Consider the following 21509-nt stretch of genomic DNA (forward strand, 5'->3'; position numbering starts at 1 on the left):
GCAGTTTCCACACCTGCGTAGGATATCGCACCCATTCAAACACACATGGGCCGGGACCAACGGCTTTGCCTCCCTTTCGATGGAAGACGGGACCAGAGATGTGTATGCCTCAGAAAAATCTCACCGACCTCGGCTGGGATTTACTTTTAATGGTTGTGAAAGCAAAATTTTATTACCATTTATGAGCAGCTTCATACTAAGATAATGTTGAGTTTGGGGTTGTTCATAAACCACGTGGACACTTTAGGGGGAGGTTTGGTGAGTGTCTACGGTCCATAGAAATTTAAAAAAATATGAACGATGGTCTACCTCATTGTCTGCGGGTCTAAAACCTGGCTCTGACTCTGTGAAGTAAATCATTTCCAGTTGTAGTTTTACAATCTTTCTGATAATAGCCCAAGTAACGTTGCAAGTCTTATCGTGGTCTTAAAACATTCTACAAATCTACATCTGGTCTAAAAAAATTCTACAAATCTAGAACCCTCAGAAGACCCAAATAGCTACTTTGGAGAGTTTCCTCCATGATTCAACCCTGTTGTTTGGAAGCTTCATACAAACATTCTTCGATTCCGTATAAAGCTGATATGTAGCCAATAGCATTATAAAGAGGGTAGCAAATTGTTTTCTTCTGCGGAAGGGATACAAGGGATACAAATTACAGCATGACGGCCCTTGACTGACTATTAATAGGAAGCAGTTCTTCCTTTTATTTTCCTCGGATAATGTCTTTTTCTTCGAGCATCTTTGTTTTCGCCTAAGTTTACCAACACTACGCCGAAACGATAAGGCTTCCGGTAGCATTGAAAAAGGAGGAAGTGAGAATGGGTGGTAGGCCTGGCAAATAACAATCACTGCTTTTCAAGTAACTCGCTCTGATGCGTTCCAAGCGGCATTTACTTCCATCCCCTTTTGTGTCTGCCAAGTAGAAAATCGTGCGACTAATATCCCTGAGGGAATAGGTATTAAGATCTATTATAACAATATTCAGTCACCACCACCGCCAACCATCGGCAACAAACGTCAGGGGGAAAGCCGCAAAATGTGAAGTGAAGGGATGTGATGCTTGGCCTCTTGACTACTTTGAGTGGTTTATTTTGTAGAATCTTTGCGCTTAATTACTCCGCCCTTCGGGGTGTTGAGTTGTATATACTGTTGAATTTTGACGTACGTACCTACCCAATTTATAATGTTTTTTCTTCTTTATCTCTACTTCTTATAGGTTAGGATTTATGTCACAATGGAGCGCGATAGCAAATCGTTATGCGGCGCTTTGCCCTCCCGGATGGCCTTGGCCCCCAGCCGCCCATCGGATGCCGTTTCACAGCCCCACCAATGGTGAGTAATTTCAAGCTGATGTTAAATTATTGCACGCATGTCTCAATTTTACCGCCCATGGATTTTTTCATGATTATGAGATTCAACATTATCTGAGTGTCCGACAACATTAATTACACATCATCATCACTGTGTGCTTGAGTCAAATTTTATGATGAGATATCACTTAAAGATTCCAACAGCCGAGCAGTTCTGCAATTTATTTTGCTGAGATTCAGTAAAACAATTGCCGAGACTCAGCTAACAAATAACATTTTCCTGAGATATCAGCTAACAAACATATATTTTGCAGAGATATCAGCAAAAGTAATTGCCGAGGTAATCGGCTGTTGGCGATTTTACCGAGCTAGATTAAGTGTGTATATTTATTATATTTTCAATTTGATGGATGGCTCAAATCTCTTCATAGATGGACAGTGGCGCCGGTGGTGTAGTGGTAAGCGTGACTACCTCTCATCCCAACAGGCCTGGGTTCAATCCCAGTCGGCGCCACCGGGATGTTCTGAGTCATAACATCTCTGATCACGCCTTCTTTCGGAAGGGAAGTAAAGCCGTTGGTCCCTGGTTCATGGGTTGATGGGCCGATAGGGTAGGGTCCAGGTGTGGGAGCTGCCTCCCTGGCGTGCGTAGCATTGGTGCTGAACCTCAGCACGGAAAACAAGATCGACGGAAAACAAATCAATGAAAAAAATTCATAGATGGATACATTCAGGCTGCTTTTAAATAATATTTTAAGGTATGCGTTTTTTTTTAGTTTATGGCGATAACATTTAATGATCCTTAGACATTTTTTCTTTATGTTTTAATGAACAGTTCATTCTAGTTTCAACTATTCTAGTTATTGTTGGAACTTAGTATAAATTAAGCTATCCAATTGTTTACCCATCGTTTATTAGGCTCCTTTAATTTTAGGGGGTTAGATGTGGAGAAAATAGTGTCAAAAAGATTAAAAATAAACTAAAATCATAAATTCGTCGCAATGACCACTTCGGCGATATTACGGTCTTCAGTGAAATAACGTTCAGCGAAATGACCTCTGGCTAGGACCCGACGTGGCCTGATATGATTTGTAAAATTTGCATCTATTTTGTCTACTCCTACTTGTACTGTAAGGCTGATGAAAAGCTTTATTTATAATCTCATTTGTTGCAATGCTTACGGTCGGTGGTGGTTAACACCAAATGCCAGCAAGCGACTGTATTCGCGCCTGTTTGAATTGAGCTCAACCAGTTACTTGGCCGAAGCTAATCGATATACACGAGGGGCAAATGCCGGATGGCATCGCATGTAACCTGAAACCCTTTCAAAAAGTTAGCACAGCGAAACCGTTTTCGCTTAGTTTGCAGTAAAAATGGTAAAGTATGGTTAAGTAAAATAAACAGTAAAGGTGAATAGCAAAGCATTTTCATGTTTCACTAAACTAATCCTCCCAATTAGCTTCTGCCGAGGTGTAGCCAGTGAAGTAAGGTTAGAATAGGAAAACATTTTTTCGCTAGATAGTTAGAATGCTATAGGAAATACCAGAAAGGGGTACAAAGAATTGAAAAGAAAACTGACCAGAATGGTTATAAATAGGATCGGAAACCTTTTTGTCTAAGTTTCTAGCATTCTGGCTCAATGATAGTGTTTGAATCTACAAGCCAATAGCCACAGACAATGATATGGAGTACGATAGGAAATGATTAGCTTTTCAATAAAAGTCCCATGGCGTTTTTAAAAATTTAAAAACATTCGTACATTGTGGTTTGCTTCATTAGAGCGCTTCATTTTCTGATGGAAAAAGCACAATTCTGCAATATGTGACCAAACGCACGCTGCTTTAAAAAAAAAAAAAAAACACGCGAGTCATAGTTGACAACCAATTAGGTTGTGTTAAACGTTTCGCTGACACACCAGGTAACCATCATAGTAGGCTTATAGTGCGGGTTTCTAGGTTGCTGTCTGTCGGTAAGGTTTGCCGCAAAAGACCAGACTGGTGAGCAAAACTGCTGTGATGGAAAAAGGCGGATTGTTAAGAAGCTTATCATCGAGAAATGGCTACCTTAACGTTTTACCTATTTTTCTTCTATAACGTATTTCAGAAGGGATAGAAAATTGCACACAAAATTTGAACCCCGTCTGGCTTCCCTCAAAAGCAGTTTTATTGTCAACAACAAACTACTTTTGCCGCATGTGTCGTTTCAGTTTCACTTCAGGTACAAACGTCGAGATCTGAAACGATACACAGCACGGCACAACCGTCGGGAAAGTGTGGAATTCGGTTCAACTGTGTGGTGAATTATTTGCAAGGTTAGTTCGTTTACTCTTTCTGAAGTGTCATCCATGTATGGCTTCGTAATCGGACAATTTTAGATGAAGTTGAAAAAATGCTACCTAGCTTAATTGTGTTGTACCTACACCTAAAGTGGTGCCATTCAAGGGGTGCTTGTCCGTCCTGATTCACCGTAACACGGACATTCACTGAGGGCACGCATTCGTTTCGTCATAACAATTATTAATGTGATTAACATTAATGTTAAAATACACTGATGTCTTCGGCATTTTATTATGCCCATGTTACATAATGATAATCGATAATAATCGATAATGAAAAGCGATAATCGATTGATCAATGATTCAAAATTTATAGCATAGCTGCATAAGCTCATTATTCATCGATTGTATGTTTTCTTTCCGTAGATAATTCAGGCTGTATATTGGAAAATCAATCCCCATCACTCACGCCGCCGCCATCGCACCAATCCAAGACACCTCCACCACATCCGGCATTTATGGGAAGTGGAGCAGGCGGTTTAAATGCTGGTAGACCAACCGGTGGAAGTGTCATGAACACACACGGATGTAGTACGCATAATGGGCTTGGTTCCGGCGGAAGCAGCCTCGGAGGCGGCAGTGGCAGCACCGGTGGCGATGATTGTGAATCCGATGATGACGGTCAGGAGATTATCGAGGAAGATGACGATGGCAGCGACAGGCCGTCGGATTCCGCTTCGCCCAATTCGAACAGTGCGATGCAGTCCAAGCGGAAAAAGAAAACCCGAACGGTCTTCTCGCGTGCGCAAGTGTTTCAATTGGAATCGACATTTGATATGAAAAGGTAAGATTTGATGCTATATTTGATAGGGTTAATATTACTCATATGGATGGTACGTTCCTGTTTTGGCACATGGGAGATTAGTAAAAATCGTTACGTCTATCGCAATGTAGTTTGTCCTATTGAAGGATTTTGTTAGCGGTCGACTTTATAATAAAATGGAGTGAAGATTTTATTTAGCTGTCGTTAAATGCACTCGCGATGAGTAGATAGACAGAAAATTTATGAAAATTCTGCAGGCCTGGGGTCAATAAATATATATGTATGTATGTAATCATGGAAAAACACATTTACTGGCCATCGTTACTAACATTTTAAAATGGTCTAAAATGTCGAAATTTCATAAATATTATTTTTTAAACTCGCATTAACTGGTAAACTGGAATTACATAAAAAGTTTATATGTGCGAATTTATTAAAAATAATTTCTTAAATAAAAATATATCATTATTTTACTTAAGCGGTGCCGGTGGTGTTATGGTAAGCGTGATTACCTCTCACCCCAGCAAGTCTGGGTTCAATCCCAGTGGGCGCCGCTGGGATGTTTTGTTGCATAACATCTCTGATCACGCCTTCCTTCGGAAGAGAAGTAAGCCGTAGGTCCCCGGTTCATAAGTTGATGAGTCGATAGGTAGGGTCCAGGTGTGGGAGCTGCCTCCCTGGCGTGGGTACCGACGGAAAACAAATCAAGGAAAAAAAAAATTATTTTACTTAGAAATATGCAATTCCGTTATATATCTAAAATCAATAAAATTTAAAAAATTATAGAATTTGTTTTTTGCCTGTACAACTACACACTTCACCAAATTTTATGGCATTACTGCAGCTATTTTAACAAAAATAAATTAAAACAATCGAAGGGGGTGTTCTTAGAAAGTCAACGTTTTATGTTTTTTTACTATGAGTTTTTTCTATCAGTGAATTTTTTTTTCTCAAAGGACATTTAATTAAATACAACGTCTTCGCATTTTTCAAAAGCTACTTAGAAAAAAAAAAACTTATTTGAAAGAAAAATGCAACCATTGGTAGCAGCGAACATATGAGTAATGTTTCATTCAAATCGGAAATACTCATGTCCAATCGGTTTGCTGGAAATGCTCTATAGATAGCTATGTATCCCTCCTACTTACTTTAAACCACATTTGAATGTTTAAGGTTTTTTGGATATGATTTTAAAGTAAAAATACGAACAGTGGTTAAATCGCATGATCGGATGCAACCTCTATTTTTACATTTGTTAAAATTACTAATGTATGTAGACATATGTACTATATATTAACTTTAACATATATTTACAGTGAAAGTTTGCTCAATGCAGTAAGAGATGAACTAGCCTCAGGCTAAAAATCTCTAAAATAAAGACAAAAAAAAAAAAAAAATGCTCAATGCAGTGGGCCAGGAATTAAATCTAACAGGAAAAAATATCAACGCTTTGGGATTGCATCCTTTTAAGTTGACATGTTCAGTAAAGTTTCTTGGATTAGTTAGGACTACAATTTGAATGAATTTTCACCTTTCACAGGCAACTTTGTACACTGGAGTCGCTTTTTACGCGGTTTTTTTTTACACGGTTTTTTTTCGTGGTTTTTTTTACGCGGATTTCGGAATTTACGCGGTTTTTTTTACGCGGATTCCGGAATTTACGCGGTTTTTTTTACGCGGATTTTGGTTTTTTTTACGCGGATTTCAGAATTGACGCGGTATATCGCTTTTTACGCGGTTTTTTTCTTACACGGTCTTTTTTTACGCGGTTTTTTTTACGCGGATTTCGGAATTTACGCGGTGTTTTTTTACGCGGATTCCGGAATTTACGCGGTTTTTTTTACGCGGTTTTTTTTACGCGGTTTTTTTTACGCGGTTTTTTTTACGCGGTTTTTTTTACGCGGGACGTATCACCCGCGTAAAAAGCGACTCCAGTGTATTTTTGTTGTTGCGGGTTACGCGATAGCCTGTTATTTGACAGTAACTATTGATGCAGTGCTTGCTCATTGTGTGAAGTTCGATCGCTTCTCTCGTTGCCTCGTTGGAAGCAAACAACTGTAGATGTCGGTGGAAATAAAATTGACTAGGGTAGAGCGCTACTTCGCCGTAATCGCCCATTTCCGTTCTATCGATCAGAAAAGATCAATAATATCAATGATTTCACCGTGCACAAATCAATAATAGGTTTGTTCCGATGCGTTAGTTCATTAGCTACAACATGGATCCTATTAGAGCGCATTGTATGAATATTTACGCTCATTGTTCTCAAAACAAAAGAAGCGCTCCTAGCGAATCCCCTTTTTCTACGTTTATTCATAGGGCGAAGATAATCTAATGGCGTTTCAATGTGGATTTGTAGGACGAATTTATAATCAAGAAGCAGCATTAGATTTTAAACCATATCTCGAAAATTTGCGACTCTTTATCAAATCCAACGGTACATATGGAAAGGTGAATAAATTTAGAACTCATCTTTGACAGAAATATTCCATTTTTTGTTCAGACCCATTCAAAAAAAAAAGGTAAAACGCGTGTTGTGCTTAGTAGGACGGAAATTAGATCAAAAACCCTATTAAACTCAGCTTCGTAGCTAGCTGAAAAAACCATCAATGGACGAAATTGCGACCTCTGTAAAAGTACTGTACGCGAACCATATTCAAATGATCGCTTCATACCGTATACCGTATTGTGCTTATTGCACAACCGTTAACAATTAGTTTTCCATTATTCCGATTTAAAATTAGTGCAGGTACACATGTCGTCCTTTGCGGGGCACCGTACAGTACTTGAGAATTTACGACCTACCACCTGAAGTCCCGGATACCTATCTTGCATTGGTGCTGGGGAAATACGGTGATATAAAGCGTGTAGCATGGGAGAATTTTCAAGCTGCCTTGGGTCTCAATATGCTGACAGGTGTACGGGGAATTTACATGGACATAAAAAGGAGATTCCCAACTTGCTGCATTTCCTCAAACCGAAGGGGCACATATTCTAACAAGCTTAGCTTAGCTTAGCTTAGTTAGCTTAGTCTGACTGCACGTATCGATAGTTGCACTCCGTGATTGATCTGAACCAGTGAAATTGTACAAAGAATCAACTGAATGGGGCTTGGTAGTAACCTGCCATTCTCAGTGTACATGTTCCAGTGACTCCTACCTTTAAAGATCAATAACGTCACCGGCCACGTCCTTGCAATCAGGTGGGAGAGGGAAGGAATGTTAGTGTGTGACTTTTGTTGTTTTGGGACCGTGTTTACCTCTGCATCCCACAAAAGTCACAGGAAGGAGGTTTTGTTAGTGGGTTAGGTTCGTTGGATCAGGATTCACCTTGATAAGTGATGCGATCTTTTGTTTTGTGTAGTTATTTATAAGTGTTTTCGATTTATGCTCTAAACAGCCGGCTGTCTAGAGATGTAGATCATTATTAGATGTGTGTATACCGATTTAAACCAACAATAAGGATACTGTTGGGGCCCCTCACAAAGTGTGATGATGGTTTATTTTATTTAATCAATGACCAAAATAATTAATTATAAGCGGTTTGAACCGATTTAAACCAACAGCAAGGATGCTGTTGGGGCCACTCACAAAGTGTGATGGTGGTTTACTTGATTGAATATAAAATAATTATTAGAACCGATTTGACCCGATTTAGACCAACGGCAAGGATACTGTTGGGGCCACTCACAAAGTGTGATGGTGGTTTGTTTAGTTCGGAAGAAAATGAATATGTATACTTCTTTTTTTTTTTATATAATAGAACGAATTTGTACTGATTCAAACCAAAAGCAAGGGTTCTATTGGGGCAACTCACAAAGTGCGATGGTGGTTTATACTATAAGGGCGTAAAACAAAATCAAGAGCCATTTCGGTTTCCATAGCTTCCTAGACACTCGGCCGCAAAATAATCTTATCCGACGGAAACGTCTCGATCATCGCTGCACAATGGTTTATTATAGCATTTATAAAGTAAATTTGAATACCTTATTGTTTATTTATTATCCATTTTGACTTGACTTGGTACCGTTCAGTTTTATGATGACAAAGTTGCCTGGAGAAAAGTGACAGTTCAAAATGTTTCGGAAGGGAGTCAGCTAGTGTCGTCCAAGTTCAAGTGCGGAAAAAATGCCATTTAAAGTGGTACAAACAATTGAAAGATGCGAAACATGCCTAACCGTAATTCTTTCTGGTTGGAAAGAAGCTGGAATCCTACACTGGCCGGAAAAAAAACGCGGTAGCGAAACTCTCTCAAGACGAGCTCTCCATGCCAAACCCAATGTGGGAACGTATCAATTGAGTGAAAAAAAAGAGAGTTCAAGACTCGCTTGGAGGCTGAAGCAGAATTGGAACAGATGTAGCCAGTTTCGGATACGGAGGCGAACGAAGGGAATAATCCACCACCGTCAAAGAAAGTTTGCCCCGAAGTCTACAAGTCCCCCAGTCGGAAGGGAAACACAATAAGAGACTTTAACGAAGTTTTCCTTATTCCTGGGCAGGAGGTTGACACCTGTGAAGCTGACTGTAAAATCCAGAATCAGATGAGATTATAATATATGCGACACAAATTCACTTTTTTATAGGGGAACATGTGATGTGAATAGAACCCACCATCAGTGCAAGGATTACATATGACTGCAGATACTTCACTGGTTGTAAAGTTCTGCCTGATGGTTTGTTGCAGCTGGGTGAATCAACTTCATTGAAGACCTTTGGAAGACAAACGACAAGATGTACGTCTATCAACACGTGACAAGGGACTGGCAAATCCACGAACACTTGTCCAGTCTACAAATCCATTGAAACCCTTAGGCTGCCCCCCCCCCCCCCTCCCCCAAACCCAACATATAATAATGTTTGATTGATGAAACGTATTCAAAAAAGGGATATTTAGAGAGAACAATCTTCAACTGGAACGTACTCACCAAATCAATACATCCGGGAGCGCATTCTCGATGCTTAATTTTCTCTAGTCATTTTTAAACAATTCCTCCTCCAGCGAATCCAAACACACAATAACTAAATATCACTTTTCTTCTTCATGTCACTCTGCGCACAAAAGCAATGCACACCGCAAAAACCTAATAATAGATCAGCGCGGTCGAGTCACACCGTCAACAAAGGGAGCGAGAGCACACCAGACACCAAAGCAACAGGGGAAAAACATCAGCACAAATCATTCTAAATAGAATTATCGCGTCCGGGACATAAAACTATTCAAATGCGAGCACCGAAAAACTACACGGCAGCACAAAGATAGCCCGAGCTCTAAAAAAAAAGCACGCAGCGGAGCAAAAACACACAACCGTTCTCGGACGCTTCTCAAAGCGGACCCCCGAAGGGGCACATATTCTAACAAGGGAACAAAAACTCGTGTTTCCTTTCTTATATGGAGGGGCATCGGATGAACTCCTGCCCACGCGGAAGGAACGGAAACAGGCAGTACAGTACCAGACGAAGAAGCAGTTGAGGTCCTGGAAAAAGATACCAAGCGGTGGGCGCTGCTGAAGGAAAACAATTTTAAAAAGCAAGGGAGTTGAGGGCACGGCTGAAAGCGGAGACTAATCTCAATTCACCTCCCAGGAAGAACTCATAAACATTGTGGGGTCCTTTGGACATTTTAGCCTAAAAAATAAACTAATTGGTAGAAATGGTCCAAGGGCAAAAGATCGAATGGAAAATAGGAAGAATGGTACAAATAGAGAAAACAATATAACAGATATCTTAAGAAAATAGAAGAATATTATATTTTTTACAAACAGTTCTTTCGAATAGTAATTTTTTTTATAGTTTATGACACGGGCTATTAAGATCTGTTCGTTTTATCTTATAACCTCTTTTTGAATCCAAGGGAGCAGTATTGGAACGACTTTATTATGTTTTTTTTTTGCAAGGTGGTGTTGAACTAAACGGTTTACAAATTTATTGCAGATTGTATAGTTTTTTTTGAAACCCCATCGGTAAGTTGTAAGTTAGAATTGTATTAGAAATATTTTTATTTCTGTTCATCACTGCTTGTTCTTTAATAAAACCAAAAAAAAAATCGATTTAGATGACTATTCATTTAATATTCAACGTAACTTAAGTATGTCAAGCTTCTTTCCATCTGGTCAAGTGGACTTCACAACAAATATTAGGTCGGCCCTTCTTCGAGTCATTCGCTTTTTATTCATTCAAACTTTTTGTTCCTTCTCAGCATTTGAACTTTTGCCTCACTTCGATTCACCCTAGAGCTTTTATCATTCGATGTTTTGTCCATTTGACTTTTTTATTTTGTCTCTCTTTGAATCGTTCAACCTTGTGTCACTCTTTGAATCATTTGATCTTTTGTACATTTGACCTTTTGTCCATGTGACCGTATGTCCATTCGACCTTTGGTTCTCTTCTCATCATTCGACCTTTTGTCCCCTTCTCATTATTCTACCTTTTGTCTATTCGACTTTTTGTACCTTAGACCTTTTGCCCTTTCAACCGTTTGTCATTCGACGTTTTGTCATTCTACTTTTAATCTTTCGAACTTTTGTCATACAATCGCAAAAAATTATCAACAATTTTCTTTTGATCTACTGCCCAACGCATACCTACAGGCCAGTGTATGAGCTTGTAGGTATGCGTGGTTCACTTGGTCCAAAGTTAAAAGTTAATAACATTTTGCACAAATGTCTAATCTATTATCGATCTTCAACAAAGTTGTTCTGCATAGTTTTTTCAATCATAATCTTACGTTTGATCCTAATTGTAACAATTTTTGAGTTTTTGACAACCAAATGAACCAAATTTGGGACAGTTGTTGGGGACCTCAATACATATCGAAACTTGACTCAACTTAATGGACTTAATATGAGCTGCATTTGTTTGATTCCAATCCAAATATCTCATCTATATCTCAATTTACTTTGAGAAAGTCCATTTGATGTACATTTTGAATAAGTGATGACATTTTGAGTTAACTTTAGCATTAAAAAAAAAAATCGTTCTAAAAATCACGTATTTCTTTCAAACTTTATGTGATTTATAATTTTCATTTGGGTAGAAAATCAGAACGTCGTCCTCAATTCCATCTTCTGTTATGTGCGCGATCGTGTCCGAGATTGTGTATTTATGATGGTAGACATATTCTGGGGAAAAACTGTAAGTCGATACATATTTGAAATAACCTTATTGATTTCAAAGTTTTCCCTTTAAAGGCCAGAGTGAAACGTAAGCAGATAATAATCTAGAAGAGAATGAACGCACTTTTCAATATTATTTTGAGTTTTGCTTGGCATTTTTAATCCAATTATATGATTTTTAATGCAGAATTTCAAGTTCAGGTGCGTTGCTAGAAGTGCTACTTAATAAGACATCAAAAAGTTACGAAAAAACCATGAAAAAGACAAATGAAAGTCAGCTGGTAGGTTCGGCATTGTTCCATTGTCCGCTACTTACGATTCGCTCTGGCCACTTCGCAATAAATGCCCAAGTCAGATCATATTTCCAGTTCTTATTGGTAAATATTTTTTCCTTTGTTCACATTAATAATGCCGATGTATTTGCACCGCACCCTGAAATTTTCGTTTTAATTCATTTACTCAACGACAATGTTACGGTATGATTAGGACCCAGAATATCATTTTTATATTGAACTAGCTGAGTGTACCCGGTTTTGCTCGGGATTCAATATTAGCTTGAGTTTATGCGCCGATTTAAAAAAGCATGCTATTTTGTACGTAGCCCCCCCCCCCTATTATCTAAGGGGCTACCCCCTATGATTATCTCCTTATACCCCCACACTCGCCCCCACATGCCTAATTTGGTTCCATTTGCTTGATTAGTTCTCGAGTTATGCGGAAATTTCTGTTTCATTTGTATGGGAGCCCCCCTTACAGAAGGGGGAGGGGTCTCGAACCATCATAAGAACCTTCCACGGCCCCAAAAACCCCTGTATACAAATTTTCACGTCAATCGGTTCAGTAGTTTCCGAGTCTATAAGGGTCAGACAGACAGACAGACAGACAGACAGAAATTCATTTTTATATAGAGGAAACGCTCCTATAGTTGCGGTACGTTAGAAGCGTTAGGTTCCTATAGTTGTGCATGGAGACTCAATACACAACTATAGGAACCTAACGCTTCTAACGTACCGTAACTATAGGAGCGTTTCCCCTATATAGATTTTGCGTTTTTTAAACTCTGAATGCAGGTAAAGCTTCTGCAAGCATATTTTGAAAATCTTAATTCTAGTCTACCCAGTATTGGTAATTCAATTCCAATCAAAATTGGATGAGCTTAGTTATGTGCAAAACAAAAAATGTATTAAAGTAATGAAATTGGGTTGTTAGCGGAATGCTAAATAAAACAGCAAAAAAGGTTATCTTCCATTTAATTCCACTTAATTAATTTTGGTATCCATGACAGATACGTATTTCGACTACAATGTGCAGTCTTCATCAGTGTCATTCCCACTAAAGAACTTTTCAAAATCTAACCCCCTTAAGTACTCATCCCCTAGGTAAAAAAGTCAAGATCATAGGTATAAAAATGAAACTACAATGTGTTGAATCGGAACCTACCTAACTAATAAAAACCAAAGATTTAAGTAAGCTAAAGGAGAAAAATCTATACAACTCTCTAATAAGGAAAATCCCCAAAGGCTTGGTAACCATCATAATAAAGTAATGAAATTGGGTTGTTAGCGGAATGCTAAATAAAACAGCAAAAAAGGTTATCTTCCATTTAATTCCACTTAATTAATTTTGGTATCCATGACAGATACGTATTTCGACTACAATGTGCAGTCTTCATCAGTGTCATTCCCACTAAAGAACTTTTCAAAATCTAACCCCCTTAAGTACTCATCCCCTAGGTAAAAAAGTCAAGATCATAGGTATAAAAATGAAACTACAATGTGTTGAATCGGAACCTACCTAACTAATAAAAACCAAAGATTTAAGTAAGCTAAAGGAGAAAAATCTATACAACTCTCTAATAAGGAAAATCCCCAAAGGCTTGGTAACCATCATAATAAAGTAATGAAATTGGGTTGTTAGCGGAATGCTAAATAAAACAGCAAAAAAGGTTATCTTCCATTTAATTCCACTTAATTAATTTTGGTATCCATGACAGATACGTATTTCGACTACAATGTGCAGTCTTCATCAGTGTCATTCCCACTAAAGAACTTTTCAAAATCTAACCCTCTTAAGTACTCATCCCCTAGGTAAAAAAGTCAAGATCATAGGTATAAAAATGAAACTACAATGTGTTGAATCGGAACCTACCTAACTAATAAAAACCAAAGATTTAAGTAAGCTAAAGGAGAAAAATCTATACAACTCTCTAATAAGGAAAATCCCCAAAGGCTTGGTAACCATCATAATAAAGTAATGAAATTGGGTTGTTAGCGGAATGCTAAATAAAACAGCAAAAAAGGTTATCTTCCATTTAATTCCACTTAATTAATTTTGGTATCCATGACAGATACGTATTTCGACTACAATGTGCAGTCTTCATCAGTGTCATTCCCACTAAAGAACTTTTCAAAATCTAACCCCCTTAAGTACTCATCCCCTAGGTAAAAAAGTCAAGATCATAGGTATAAAAATGAAACTACAATGTGTTGAATCGGAACCTACCTAACTAATAAAAACCAAAGATTTAAGTAAGCTAAAGGAGAAAAATCTATACAACTCTCTAATAAGGAAAATCCCCAAAGGCTTGGTAACCATCATAATAAAGTAATGAAATTGGGTTGTTAGCGGATATGTCATGGATACCAAAATTAATTAAGTGGAATTAAATGGAAGATAACCTTTTTTGCTGTTTTATTTAGCATTCCGCTAACAACCCAATTTCATTACTTTATTATGATGGTTACCAAGCCTTTGGGGATTTTCCTTATTAGAGAGTTGTATAGATTTTTCTCCTTTAGCTTACTTAAATCTTTGGTTTTTATTAGTTAGGTAGGTTCCGATTCAACACATTGTAGTTTCATTTTTATACCTATGATCTTGACTTTTTTACCTAGGGGATGAGTACTTAAGGGGGTTAGATTTTGAAAAGTTCTTTAGTGGGAATGACACTGATGAAGACTGCACATTGTAGTCGAAATACGTATCTGTCATGGATACCAAAATTAATTAAGTGGAATTAAATGGAAGATAACCTTTTTTGCTGTTTTAAAAAATGTATAGTAAAATTTTAAATTATTTGACTGAAACCATTAAAGCAGGTTTCATTTTATCACCGTGCCCTTAGTGGTCGGAGACAGAAACTGTTGAGGGCATTTTGCTTATTAACATCGATCAACACGATTTAAACTGATAGTTTTAGGCCATGGGGATGCAATAAAAAAATAATTCTGCATAGGCATGGGGCAACCTCGGCGTAGTGGTAAACATCCATACCTCTCACGCCAAAGTCACGAGTTCAAATCTCACCCCCGGACAAGTCACGAATGACCCAAGAGTGTTAAAGTGACTATAATAAAAAAAATTCTGCATAAAAACCTTGTGTGTTGATTCTTGTGGTTTGCTTTCAAACAAGCAATTAAAAAAATCCTTGATGTCACTTGAGAGCTAAATTAAACCCCCAATCATCTGTGTACTTAAAAAAAAACTCATTAAAATACGTCAATTGAATGCGCCCAAGTTTTCATTTCATCAAATTTAATTAAAACTTGTTGGTATGCAAGTCGTAAGCGTTTTTTGGCTGCTAATTTTGGTTTCATAGAACGATTTGAATTATTACTGGCATAGTAAGGCTAATAGTTTGCTCTTAAAATATATTTCTCACTGTAAAGTAGCTGACAGCGTACATTTTGTTCAGATCATGTACCCAGGTTTGACTCCCTTACCTTAACACCTCCTTCCTCAGCTGTCTGTCCCTTGTTACGTTTTAAGAAAAATCTTCTGTGTTCAACTCATGTTCACTTATAACACACACTTAAGATGCATCAGTTGATTATTGCAATCTTTATTCTATTACCTACATGGAGCCAGTCCAACCAGTTTGAGCAGTAATAATTTTCTTATTTCATGTTCCATTGTCTATAACTTTGAAACGATGTCAGGCTTTTGTTAAAGGCAAGAGCCTTTGTATTGCTTCTGTGTATATTCCTCCCCGAGTTTCGATTAGTCAAAAACAACTTTCAGATATCTGTTCAGTTCTTCCTACTCCACGGTTGATTATGGGAGATTTTAATTCCCACGGTACAGGCTGGGGGGAACTGTATGATGACAACCGTTCTACTTTGATATATGACCTCTGTGATAACTTCAATATGACAATTCTTAACAATGGAGAAGTAACACGTCTGGCTGGTCCATCCTCAAATGGAAGTAGATTAGACCTCACACTTTGCTCTAATTCATTATCGTTGGATTGCACGTGGAATGTGATCCAGGATCCCCACGGTAGTGATCACTTGTCGATCGGCATTTCGATTGCCAGTGGGTTCAATTCGTCGGAATCCGTTAACGTCGCGTACGACCTCACCCGTAATATCGATTGGACAACGTTCAAGACCGCGATAGATGAAGCCGTGTCGTTGGTCGAAGAGCTTCCACCGTTTGAGGAATATAACTTCCTCTCCAATCTGATCTTGGACAGCGCGCGTCGAGCTCAAACTCGGCCGGCTCCAGGAACGTCTTTTCGTAGGAAACCTCCTACCCCTTGGTGGGACCAGCAATGCACTGAGGTTTATCGTAAAAAGTCCGACGCGTTCAAGCTTTTCCGGAAACGCGGAACACCCGAGTATTTCGAAGCGTACTCGACTCTTGAACACGAACTCAAGAGCCTCATCAAAGCCAAGAAACGCGGATACTGGCGGCAATTCGTGGACGGTTTATCGCGCGAAACGTCGATGAATACGCTTTGGAACACGGCGCGAAGGATGCGTAACCGGTCTTCAAACAACGAGAGCGAGGAGTACTCGGATCGGTGGATTCTCAAGTTCGCGCGAAAAGTATGTCCTGATTCCGTGCCGGCACAGATGATTCCTCGCGAAACGACGAATTCGGTAGACGAGATCAGCCAGCCTTTTTCAATGCTGGAGCTCTCACTCGCGCTCCTTTCGTGTCGCAATTCGGCTCCGGGGGCTGATAGGATCAAGTTCGACTTGTTGAAGAACCTCCCAGACGTCGCTAAGAGGCGCATGTTGAACTTGTTTTGTCAGTTCCTGGAGTTCAATATTGTTCCAGATGATTGGAGGCGAGTGAGAGTTATAGCCATTAAAAAGCCTGGAAAACCCGCGTCAGATCATAACTCGTATCGTCCCATCGCGATGTTATCGTGCATTCGAAAATTATTGGAGAAAATGATCCTTTTTCGCCTCGACAAATGGGTTGAGACGAACCACCTACTCTCAGATACTCAATTTGGTTTCCGTAGGGGTAAGGGAACGAACGACTGTCTCGCGTTGTTTTCCACAGAAATCCAGTTGGCTTTTGCTAAAAAAGAGCAAATGGCTTCTGTGTTCTTGGATATTAAGGGGGCTTTTGATTCAGTATCGGTTGAAGTCCTTTCAGACAAACTCCACGCTTGTGGCCTTTCCCCATTCATTAATAACTTTTTGTACAATTTGCTGTCAGAGAAACATATGAGCTTTTCTCATGGAAACTCTACAGCTTCTCGATTTAGTTACATGGGTCTCCCCCAGGGCTCATGTTTAAGCGTCCTTTTGTACAATTTCTATGTCAGAGAAATTGACAATTGTCTAAGTGACAACTGCACGTTGAGACAACTTGCAGATGATGGCGTAGTGTCTATGACAGGGCCCAAAGGGGTCAACCTGCAAGGACCCTTACAGGATACCTTAGACAATTTGTCTACTTGGGCTATCCAGCTAAGTATCGAATTCTCCACGGAGAAAACTGAGTTGGTCGTTTTTTTCTAGGAAGCATAGCCCAGCACAACCGAAGCTTCAACTTTTGGGTAAGCCGATCACTCATTCCATGTCTTTCAAATATCTTGGGGTTTGGTTCGATTCCAAATGCACCTGGAGATCCCACATTGAGTATCTGAGACGAAAATGCCAACAAAGGATCAATTTTCTCCGAACAATTACCGGAACGTGGTGGGGAGCTCATCCGCAAGATCTTCTAACGTTGTACCGGACAACGATTTTATCGGTTTTAGAATACGGTAGTTTTTGCTTCCAGTCGGCGGCTAAAACTCACATCATCAAACTGGAACGTATCCAGTATCGTTGTCTTCGTATCGCGTTAGGATGCATGCACTCGACTCATACGATGAGTCTCGAAGTGTTGGCGGGCATGTTGCCACTATCGGATCGGTTTTCGGAATTGTCCCTCAGGCTCCTCACCCGTTGTGAAGTTATGAACCCACTGGTAATCGAAAACTTTGAGAAGCTTCTTGAGCTAAACCCTCAAACTCGTTTTATGTCATTGTACTACGTGTACATAACTCAGGATGTCAGCCCTTCACAGCATAATCCCCATCGTGTATGCTTCTCCGACTTCGGCAATTCAGTTAGTTTTGATTTATCTATGTCGCAAGAGATTCGCGGAATCCCAGAACATCATCGTTCCATGATTGTTCCGTCAATTTACGCTGCAAAGTTTGGCCAAGTTGATTCCGCAAGATCGTTCTTCACAGATGGATCACTAATAGAGTCGTCCGCTGGTTTTGGTATTTTTAACGAATTTCATAGCGCCTCTCGAATGCTTCAAGCTCCTTGTTCGGTATATGTTGCTGAACTGGCGGCAATACACTATACGCTAGAAACGATCGCCTCACTTGCACCAGATCACTATTTCATTTTTACGGATAGTCTCAGTTCTGTCGAGGCTATTCGATCCATGAGGCCGGTAAAGCACTCCTTCTGAGTGCTTTATCTTTAAGATCTTTTGTCATCACCTTTGCATGGGTCCCATCTCATTGCTCGATTCCGGGCAATGAGAAGGCGGACTTGCTTGCAAAGGTGGGCGCTATGCAAGGCGATATTTACGATCGACAAATCGCCTACAATGAATTTTTCTTCATTTATCGTCAACAGTCGCTCGCCAGCTGGCAAAATAAATGGAGTGAAGGAAGTTTGGGACGATGGCTATTCTCGATCATCCCTAAGGTGTCGAAGAGTCCTTGGTTCAAGGGGTTGGATGTGGGTCGAGACTTCATTCGTCTGATGTCTCGCCTCATGTCCAATCACTATTCGTTAAACGCTCACTTGTTTCGTGTTGAGCTGGGAGACAGCAATCTCTGTGAATGTGGACAAGGTTACCAAGACGCCGATCACATCCTTTGGTCTTGTGCTGAGCATCGTGGAGTCAGATCTGAGCTGTGCGATTCCCTTCGGGCTTGAGGTAGACAACCTAATGTTCCAGTTCGGGATATTTTGGCTAGACGCGATCTGGAGTTTATGAAACTCATATATGTTTACTTTAAGAATACTAAGATTGTAAGTTTGATTAACCTTGTGTTTAGTTTGTGTATTGTGCGTGTAGTTTTTTTTTAATGTTTGTTTTCAAGATGAATAGAAATAAGTTCATGTTTTAGGATTAATTAAATATTTGTATAATAAATCATATTTCAAACCTCCTTCTCCTTTTCCCCATCCAAAAAATTGTAAATCTCCACTAACCTCGAGACGACCGCGAGTAATCGGTTCAATTCCTTTAACTCTAGATTTAAGACATTAATCATGTATAATGCAAATGATAACTCGGCTCTGTAAAGTTTATTCGATTGAGCCTGTACAAATAAATTAATATAAAAAAAAAACTTTTAAACGCTTTGATTTTGATTAAATTTTCACCAGTTACTCAAAAAACAACGAACAAATTTCTCTCGAAATATTCTGGTTCCAATGGTACATTGAAACCTGCGTCCAAATTTACTTTTAATCAGACTTTATTTTTTATTTGAAAAGAAGTACTATATAATTCATGAAGTCAAATATGAAGTCTTATACGTTCCGCATCCGCAGGTTTCATTTTAAAATAAGCATCTTACAAAATATTGCGTACTATTCAAGATTTGATTCAAAAGTTCTAAAAAATATAGAAGGGTGACTGACTAAGTAAATAACATGAACGTCAATAAAGGATTCACGCAACAGTACCGCATATGACCAATCGAAAGAACGATAAAGTTCTAAATCTACCAACATTCTTTCCACCCGATACCATTCTCCATTAGCTTTTTCGTATACAACATATACCTCGACAGGCGAACGTGGAACAGAACAGCATTCAAACTGCAATCAATTCTATCGATTTTCAATTTCAACCCTCATCTCATTAGGTACGAGCCACTCATTCTTCTTCCTTTCTACTTGTTATCTCAACACAGGTACCTCAGCTCGTCGGAGCGCGCCGGTCTGGCAGCTTCCCTTCGGCTAACGGAGACGCAGGTGAAAATCTGGTTTCAGAATCGTCGCAACAAATGGAAACGGCAGCTGGCTGCCGAGCTGGAAGCAGCCAATATGGCGAACATGGCGCATGCGGCCCAACGACTGGTACGCGTGCCTGTCCTATACCATGAAGGGGCTGGCGGTGGGTTTGTCCCTCCTCCACCACATCCCCACTCTCAGCAATTGTACTACACGGCAGTATCGCGTGGCGGCAGCCCGCCAAGACCACCACTCTCATCTTTGGTGTAATATTGTGTTTCGAACATTGGTTCTACTATCGGCATCAGCAGAAATTGTGCTAGTAGTGGTAATAGTAGTTACAGTTGTACCGGTAGCAGCAAAAACTAGTACCAGTAGAATCAGTACTGAGTAATCCCTTGATAGAAACTAACTTCAGAGCTGAATCGCTTTGTGAAGCAATTTTAACGTTAAATAGAGAATGCCAAATAAAGCTGAAAAATATGATTTTTACCAAGGAGCAAAGAGACAGAAGTGATCCCTTGAGAATATTTAATAAATGTAAATAAAGTGCGGATAGGATCAGATACTAACAAATCGTATTTAGGTTCTAGGAGTAATTTGAAAATGAGCATATTTTAAAATTATTTGAATGCAATAAATCGCGCTCACACATGGTTTATCTGCCCCTAAAATGTACGATGTGTGTTTTTGAAGCATCCCACACTATTCTATTGAGGAAAATGGATCATACTTGTGAAATTGAGGATTCGTTTCATTCTATTCAAAGCATAACAAATAAAATATTTCGTAGAAGTCAACGCACATCAGCTAAATAAAAAAAAAGGTGTACTTCAAATTCTCTCAAATGGTATTTTTTTTCGCTGGAGCAGCAATGAGACGAATGCAAATATTTTTAATCTATTTTCAGTTATACGTTGATTTCTGTTTTTTGTTTTATAAAATATGTATTTTTGTTCACAATGAGTTTCCGGGATGATCTTTTTCATAAATATTTAATGCTGAGTATTGAAGAAGTGAATCATAGATGATCAGTTTTCTTCAATGGAATAGAGCAGAATGTTAAAAAAAACAGCCCATATTCAATTGGGGTGTAGAATACAATATAAAATATAAAATGTGAGTTTTGTAACGGAAAATATGTTCTCTACACTGGTTACAAGATAACCATAGATTTGTACAGCAGAAAACACCAAAGTACACTCCATTTTAATTTTTGATAAAATAAAAATAAAAGGACACAAGAGAAAAAAAACCTGAATAATTATGTATTTCAAGGTTTACTTATCAATTGGTCTCAATTCAGGATCCCAAAAATGAACGATAAAATACAAACTTTCCATCAACATGAAAAAAATCTTTCTGTTCATTTGAAAACTCAACCATAGCTACTTTTTCAAAAGATCAAACATTTGAGAGGATTGAACATTAAAAACAAAATCTCTCTGTGCTCCATGTACGTAGCCTAGTCGATAGGGGTTTTTAAGGAAGAGTGTACATAACAGGTTTTGTAAAGTTCCTAAGTATCCGATAGATCCTGTCAGTAGATGCTGTGTTTCATAAACCCTAGAAAAATAAGATGTAACTCTCCACGCTTTTCTTGAGAAGATTATTTTAAAAACATCAAATTATTGTAACGAAGTGATCGTGAATTTCCCAACGTTCTATTCGATAGCCATATTAGACGTAGATTTTCTTAATTCAACATTGACATTGTACAGTTTGTATAGAATATTGTTTTAAGCTTTTCAGTTGGATGTGTTTGTAT

General features: G+C 38.8%; 1 protein-coding gene across 1 annotated transcript; it reads left to right on the forward strand.

Moving 5' to 3' along the window:
* The first annotated feature begins 1223 nt into the window (after positions 1-1223).
* On the forward strand, positions 1224-20734 carry LOC135715402 (homeobox protein Hmx-like). Its single transcript, XM_065238685.1, has 3 exons — positions 1224-1335; positions 4015-4432; positions 19702-20734. Exons 1-3 carry the CDS (start codon positions 1230-1232, stop codon positions 20009-20011), a joined length of 834 nt encoding a protein of 277 aa, XP_065094757.1. The 5' UTR covers positions 1224-1229; the 3' UTR covers positions 20012-20734.
* Positions 20735-21509: the final 775 nt, after the last annotated feature.

The sequence above is a fragment of the Ochlerotatus camptorhynchus genome, unplaced genomic scaffold (assembly GCF_037179485.1).
Source record: "Ochlerotatus camptorhynchus isolate MF236.1 unplaced genomic scaffold, CSIRO-AGI_Acam_v1.1 ptg000884l, whole genome shotgun sequence".
Classification (NCBI taxonomy): domain Eukaryota; kingdom Metazoa; phylum Arthropoda; class Insecta; order Diptera; family Culicidae; genus Ochlerotatus; species Ochlerotatus camptorhynchus.